A 7,692-nucleotide genomic window follows, 5' to 3' on the forward strand; every position below is an offset into this window, starting at 1 on the left:
TTACGCTATATATATTTTCGTTTAATTCATGTTATTTTTACATTCTACTCATATATGTTTTTAAAATTAATTTCAAAGTTCAAATTAGAGGATTATTTGTTGTTACTCGTTTGGATATATGAGCTCGACAAGTAAATTTTAAAATATTCTTAGACATGCTTTTAAATCTATGTAGTAGAATGTAATATTATTATTATTAATACTTTTGTAGAGTTAATTCAAAATTAATATGAAAAGATATTATAAAACAAAAATAACAATAGAGACTGTAGAGGCATCATCTTCAAAGAAGAAAAATATTTTGGATTTTGATCAACCTTATAAATAAATAAATCTAGAAGAACTACCTGCACATCTTGGTCTAGGATATTATGAATGCAATGAATTTAGTCAAAATTTGTAAAGAAATGCTGCAAAAAACAAGAGAATCTGATTGGTATTCGTTGTTGAATATGGTTTCTGATTTTTGTCATAGTCATGATATTGAAGTCCTTAAAATGGATATCCTATTTCTAATTCGATGGCGACAAAGGCGAAATTCTCAGCCAGTTACAAATTTGCATCATTATCGTGTTGAAGCTTTCTATGTCATCATTGATATGCAACTTCGAGCTGAATAATCATTTTATTGAAACAAATACTAAATTGCTTATTTGTGTGGTATGTCTAAATCCGACTAATTCATTTGTTTCTTTTGATAGAAAAAAGCTTAGTTAACTTGCTCAATTTTACCCAAAAAAAATTTCAGCTATTGAACTCTCTATGCTTGAGAATCAACTTCAAAATATTGAGTTTGTTGAGGTAAAGAAATATATGTGATCTTGCAGTAAAAATTGTCATGACGAATAAAGACAAGATCTATCCATTAGTTTACAAATTACTCAACTTGGCATTAATTTTACCTATTACCACAACTGTTGTAGAGAGAACATTTTCAAGTATGCATATTGTGAAGACTTGATTGTGTAATCAAATGGGAGGTCAATGGATGAATAATTGTCTTATAACCTATATTGAAAATGATTTATTTGACAAATTCGATACAAGTTATCATTGATCGATTTCAAAAAAAGAAAGCTCGTAGATGACAATTGTAATGTGTTAAATTAGTTAATTTATGAAGTTATGAACACTTTTTTCACATTCATTTATAGTTTTTTTTTTTTGTTAGACTTGTACATATAGTGCTCCCTTAAATAGAATTTCTAGCTCTACCACTACTCACCACGTACCTTCCTTTCTCAAGCAAGTAGTAGTCATCAACTTACAGTAAAATTTTTCCCAACAATTTTTCTATGCTTCACGCCATGTTACATTTGAAAGCTTTCATTGCAGATAATGATTACACTTTGTAAGAAATGTAATGAGATATTACATTTCGTATTATTGTAATATCGGTTATCATATTGTTTGTACTATCAATCTCAAGGTTAAATGTTCGATTCTTCCCCACATATTTTATTCAATACTTTTGAAAAAAAATATTACTAGTAATAATTTGATGTTGGGGTGATTTATATAAATATCATCTTCCACTCCTTTGGAAGCCTTTTAATATTCTTAGATTTTCTCTTAGATGGTCTCCCTTAAAAAGCATTGTAAGACCCAACTTGACCCTTTTATCTCTTTTTGTGGAAAAGATATTCTTTTGGTCTCTAAAATTTTAAAAAAGGTATATAATTGATGTTTTTAAAATATTAAATGGATCATTTTAGTGCTGAATTTTCGAGAATAGATTTAAAAGATTTCTTTACTAATAAAATCATTAAATTTAACATACTAAATGATGACAAGGGAAGATGACGTGGATAAAAAAACATATTTTTAATATTTTCCCTCTTGTCTCTTTTTCCCTCCTCTCTTTTTCTCTCCTCCAAGTCCTCCAATAATTTAGGTTAATTTGTAATTATCCACACTTCTCTCCAATGACACTTTTACATCGAAAATGCCCAAACTATTTCTCATCATTCAACTCTAATGGAGGGTTATGAAGATCTCCATTGTCCTCTTCTTCCAATGTCGACCTTATTTATTTCACTCCCAATTTCCTCAATCTCTTTTCTCCATCGCTTCCATGTCTTCAAACTCCCACGGTTCAATTTCAACCAACCTAAACAAAACCCTAAAATGGTTAAAGGATGTGGATTTTATTTCAGTTGTAATTGAGAGAGGGGATCGAAATGGAGGACTCGGACGAGGGAGAAAGAGGAGGGAAAGAAGAGAGAAGAGGAAAAATATTTAAAATATTTTTTTTTTTATCGACTCATCTTGTCATATCATTATATTAAATTTAATACTTTTATTCGTATATGAACCTTTTAAACTTATTGGACTAAAATGACCAATTTAAAACCTAAGAATTAATAGCATAGATTTAGAGACCAAAAAGTTTTTTTTTTATTCGTCTTTTCTACTTGAACCTTAATTTATTGATAAAAGACACACTCTGACTCTTTGTTACAAATAATTACGATATTTAATGAAATAGTTGCGAACCAATTTAAAATTCAATGTCGACAATAGATGGGGCGCCTCCCTGAGTTGGAGACTACCATTGAAACCAAAGACTATGAATGTCCTACACAACCCAATGAGTATGAGTCAGTTCGACAGATGACTTGTTGAAGGAAAGAGGGAGAAGAGATACAAATTTATTGATATATATGATAAATACATACAAATCAGCTAAGCTCTTTAAAAAAAATGATAGCAATGTCTGAGTCTTGATGTTGCTATAGCTAAACTTAGGTTTTTTCGACCCTTTTATAAATAGGACTTGAGAAGGCTCGATCCAATCTAAGCAGGGGAATTAGTTGGGGGCAAGCTAGGTCTCTAAATCGACCTAGGACTTTTGAGTCGAATGACCCGAGTGTCTCTAGCTATGAGCCACAAAGGGAAAGCCCTAGAAAAGGGGCAAGTTGGTTGGTCAAGGCTGACCTTTTGGGCCGAATGGCATAATCGCCTCACCCACTCTCTTGCACTACCTTGTCTGGGGTTATTTCCTACGTTTCTTTTATCCCTTATGAGGTAACTTCCTCTCTCGGTCTTTTTCATAGGTACAAAATTATTTATAATATCGATGAAAATGCATGTCAATTTCTTCATTTCATAAAAATATCAATAAAATATTGATAGACATTTCTTTAAAAAAAAATTATAAAAACAAAAAAATAATAAGTATATAATTAAATCAATACATGAACATTTTAACTTTATAATTAAGCTATATTCGCATTAGTAACATTTGTAGGGTGCAAGAATCAAATTTTTCAAACTTTGTTTCACTCTCTAATTTTTTTTCAAACTTTTGTCCCTCTTCTGTATGAGAAAATTTTAATGATATTTTTATCTTCAAAATATTTATTTTTCTCTATAATTTTTTTTTTTTTTTGACACCTTCTAAACTCTATTTTATATATTTTACTTACAATTTTAGAGAGGAATTTGAAAACTCGATTCTTGTCTGTTCTACTAAATTTTTTATTTCTAAATTTGTTTTACTTTCAAATGTTTCTCTCTCTAAAGTTTTTGTTATTTTCTCTACACTTGAATCGTTTACAATCAGTTTTTAAGATTGTAAATAAACATGTGGTTTTTTTTTATTTATTATTATTATACATACATCTCACCCATGATTAAAAGATCCACCAGTTCAATATGCAACCACCTTCACCAAAACGCAACTCAGTGTTATTAATCGTATCTTTTGAATTCAAAGAGGCATATATTCAATGAATCATACCCTATCTTGAAGAGTTGCATCAAAATTTAAGCTCAATTTTAAAAACTAAAAGAATTAGCCCCTTTTTATAATCATTTGATTTTTTTTTATTTTTAGTTTTTAAAAATTAAGTATGTAAACACTCATTACACCTCTAAAATTCTTGGTTTGTGATTTACATTTTACTATGTTTTCACAAACCAAACAAGTTTTGAAAACTTTAAAATGTAGTTTTTAAAAAATTGTTTTTATTTTTGTAATTTGGCTTAGAATCTAACTTTTTTACTCAAGAAGATGCAAACCATCCTAAGAAATTGGAAGAAAATAGACTTAATTTTCAAAAATGAAAAACCAAATGGTTATCAAATAAATCCTTAATTATCAAAAGGGTAACTAATTAGTAGCATTTTTAAGAATAATAACCACGTGTATAACATCACTTAAAAAAATTGCAAATATAGCCAAGTTTATTAGTGATAAACTTCTATCGTTGATAAACTCCCAAGTCTATCAGCAATAGATTTCTATCGTCGTTAGACTCTTGCCACCATATTTGTAATTTTTTTTTTGTTATATCTGCTAATAATTTAGGTCTAATGTCTATATTTACAATGGACCCTTATTAAAAACTTGTTCTTATTTTTGTAATGTAGTTATATATTCAAATGTTTATCTAAGAAAAATAAAAACTATTATATTGAATGGTAAAAAAACAAACACGATCTTTAAAAATCAAATGTTTATCTAACATGATCTTAATTTCATATTCAATTATATGTCAAATATATTCTTTACCCAAAGAAAATGTTGAATATGGCGGTCACCTATTAAACATAAAATTTAAAATTCACAAAACTATTTGACATTTGTATAGTTCAACGACGTATCCGGCATACAACGAAAAGTTTAGAGACCAATTTAATTTTTAAAATTCAAAAAACCTATTTGATACAAATGTTACTTATGATCCAATCAAAGTGAAGACATCAAGATAGTAGAAGGAAATGGAGAGAGTGACGAAAATTGAAAAAGACACTACTCACATTTCACATGTAATTATCAAAATATCTTTAAAAATGCAGGTGCTATTATTTGGTAGTGTTGCAGAAAAAGAATTTATCAACTTTTCAATGTGAATATCATCATTTGTTTGATTTCAATTTCAAGAGTGTTTCCTAGCAGTGGCCTTTAACCTGTGCTTGAATCACTTTTCCTATTTAGACAAAAGTTATTACTATAAGCAATTATTTCAATGAAGCACTCAAGAGTTTGTGAAATAATGGATTCAAACTAGTCAAAAAAAGCTTGTCATGAAGAATCTCTAAATAGAAGTCAGTGACTCAACTCAAGATGCTTCCAATTATGATTAAAGCCAGAAAAAAGGAATTTTCATGATTCAAAAGATGAAATAGTTGCTCAAAGCCTAAAAGGTCTCTATGTCACATGAATTCAAATATGAAAATATGTAGGGCAAAAAGGCTATACAAATTTATACAATTTCATTATAAACAAACTAACATGGAATTAGAGCAACCACTTCCAAGTTTAAATATGAAGCATGAGGCTCAATGAAATTAATACGAGTGTTGAGTTTTTATCCAACAAATGTGAAGGTACGAGAATTTGAACCACCAACTTCAATGGAAGAGTAGATGTCAACTACTGCTGAGTTATACTCATGATGGCAAGTCATGAGCTAGTGATTTCAGTACAAGGATGATGATTAACGGTTAATGACACCTGATACAACTACAGGCATTGCAGGCTCATGAGTGCAAGTCAACAAAATGAATAATCCTAAAACATCCAGAGTAAGAGAACTATGCAGACCTTCCCTCCATTTCCTATAGAACTAATGCACATAGTGAAAGCTAAAAAAGGAATACAAACAACAGAAATAGCCATTACAATTAGGGAAAAACAACAAGAATTCAGATAAATGGGGGTTTGGTAAAGAAGTCTGATGAAGAATCTGTATGCTACTAATAACTATTGAGTATAAATTTAAGGTACTTTCATGGTTTCTTTCACATAAACTGGTGGCCTCCTCGAGTTATTTCTTTACAACACAAGACAAAAGAATATTACAAGGCCTCCCAATATAATCCATCATTGGAAAAGAAACTGAAGATGATTTTCAACCTACAATTTGAAATACAACATAAAACTGATCCTTCTATATTTCACAAGATTAGGAAACTAGAGGGAAGTATTGTACAAAGACAAACCTCTCTAGAACAAGCCTAAGTTAGCAGCACCCAACAACCATTAGCTTCATCAATCTTCCTCGTCATCGTCTGAAAATTCTTCTTCTTCTTCATCTTCATCTTCATCTTCGTCCATCTGTTCTACATTATCTTCTTCATCATCTACAATAAAGCCTCCTAATGTTTCGTCATCTTCATCTTCTTCAACTTCTTCATCATAGTCTTTATTAGATCTAGCAGCCTTCTTTTGATCATTGGGAGTCTTATGGCGGTCTTTTGATCTTGTGGAGTATTTGGGTCTTCGAAACTTCTTTGTTTTTGTAATCATTTCCACAGCATCTTCATTCTCATCTGTCCAATCTTCATCGTCACTGTTTGCTCCTTTTTTCCTCTTTCCCTTCACTCCTCTCTTCTTTTTCCTCCCATAATCTTCGTCGTCATCACTGTCTTTTCTCGGCTCATCCAAAAACCAGTCCCATTTTTTTGGATCACGAATCACTCGATTGCCATAGCATTCAAACTCGTGTCCCATGGCAAGGAAACCGAATTCTGACGAGGGAACAGTAAGAACAATCAGTATCAGCGATTCACAATTTGAAACTCCTACAACAATTTTGTCGTTTGTTCTCTAAAGTATCTGCTAATTGTCTCGGGAAAACTAGAAAGATCTTCGAGAGCAAACATTTGACAAGATTCGAATTCGTGTCCCACAACAAGAAAACCATACTCTAACAAGAGAAAGTAAGAACAAACAGCATAATCGAATCACAATTTAGAACTTCTAAATCAATTTTATCGTTAGTTTTCTTTATTCGGCTGTTTTTTTTTTTTTTTTTTTTTTCCTTTGCGAAACCAAAACCCTAGGCGTAATTAGCATTTAGCAAACAATCTGGAGAAGTGATGATTTCGATTACTTTCCTCTAAATTTCATCGGGAAAATTATATAGGTTTTCGGGAGCAAACCTTTGACAGGATCAATGCCAGAAACATCGATATCCACCGAATCAGATGAACGCGAAAAAAATTGCTTCCTTTCTTCGAATTCAGCGATTTTGTTTAATTCGAACCAAATTGGTTCCTGCGAACCCACGCAGAACGATTCACCAAGCGCCATCTCGCCCTTTTCCGATCTTCTAAATGTTCTGATTTCGCCATTTTTGCTGCTCCGAACCCAAATAGGGTTCCTCCCGATAACTTCGAAGGAAACTGTAGGCTCAATGGGAGCTCCATTACTGTTCTCTGAGGTTTTAGCTTCGATTAAAATGTGACGACGAGATACTGTTCGATCCTTGGAAGCAAAACCTGAGCCTCTTCCGAATATCGTCACTGGCTCTCGTAGAACTAACTTTGAACCGTCTTCGCCGGCTATCTCCATCAATTAAATGCCGCTTCGAAGTATTTGGTAGCAGAAATTTCGGAAATGTTCTATCTTTGGCACCGCCGTAGCCGAGCGGTGTCTTCGGTTGCCCCCCACCCCCCGACGTGTAGGCCTACCAAATGCTTGACGACATGTCGTTTGAAATTTCTGCATAAAAATGTATTTTCTTTTGACAAATAAATTCAACTTCAAACTTTTGAAATCAATGGTATAAATTTGATGTCAGTTGAGCGAGATTTATCTTGACTTTTGAGATCTAAAGTCGATAGCACAAATCTTATAACAATTGAATCATATTTATTTTGGTCATACAAATATAATCTTTTACTTACTTCGTTTTGTTTTATAACTATTTTAGGTTTTTGAATTTAGAAAATTAAGTCTAT

The 7,692-nt window shown here is 31.5% G+C and overlaps 1 protein-coding gene across 1 annotated transcript; it reads right to left on the reverse strand.

Moving 5' to 3' along the window:
• Window positions 1–5,685: 5,685 nt before the first annotated feature.
• On the reverse strand, window positions 5,686–7,441 carry LOC120086320 (SMAD/FHA domain-containing protein). Its single transcript, XM_039042902.2, has 2 exons — window positions 6,892–7,441; window positions 5,686–6,477 (listed from the first exon to the last, which is right to left on the reverse strand). Exons 1-2 carry the CDS (start codon window positions 7,301–7,303, stop codon window positions 5,999–6,001), a joined length of 891 nt encoding a protein of 296 aa, XP_038898830.1. The 5' UTR covers window positions 7,304–7,441; the 3' UTR covers window positions 5,686–5,998.
• Window positions 7,442–7,692: the final 251 nt, after the last annotated feature.

Source organism: Benincasa hispida, chromosome 1 (assembly GCF_027475165.1).
Source record: "Benincasa hispida cultivar pf3 chromosome 1, pf3_genome.v1.1, whole genome shotgun sequence".
Taxonomy (NCBI): domain Eukaryota; kingdom Viridiplantae; phylum Streptophyta; class Magnoliopsida; order Cucurbitales; family Cucurbitaceae; genus Benincasa; species Benincasa hispida.

Bases quoted from the DNA above. Each gene is read 5' to 3' on its own strand.
- LOC120086320 (XM_039042902.2), bottom strand. From the start codon at position 7,303: ATGGAGATAGCCGGCGAAGACGGTTCAAAGTTAGTTCTACGAGAGCCA. The intron at 6,478-6,891 runs GTTTGCTCCCGA...TTCCCTCGTCAG, and splicing joins TGGCATTGATCCTGTCAAAG to AATTCGGTTTCCTTGCCATG.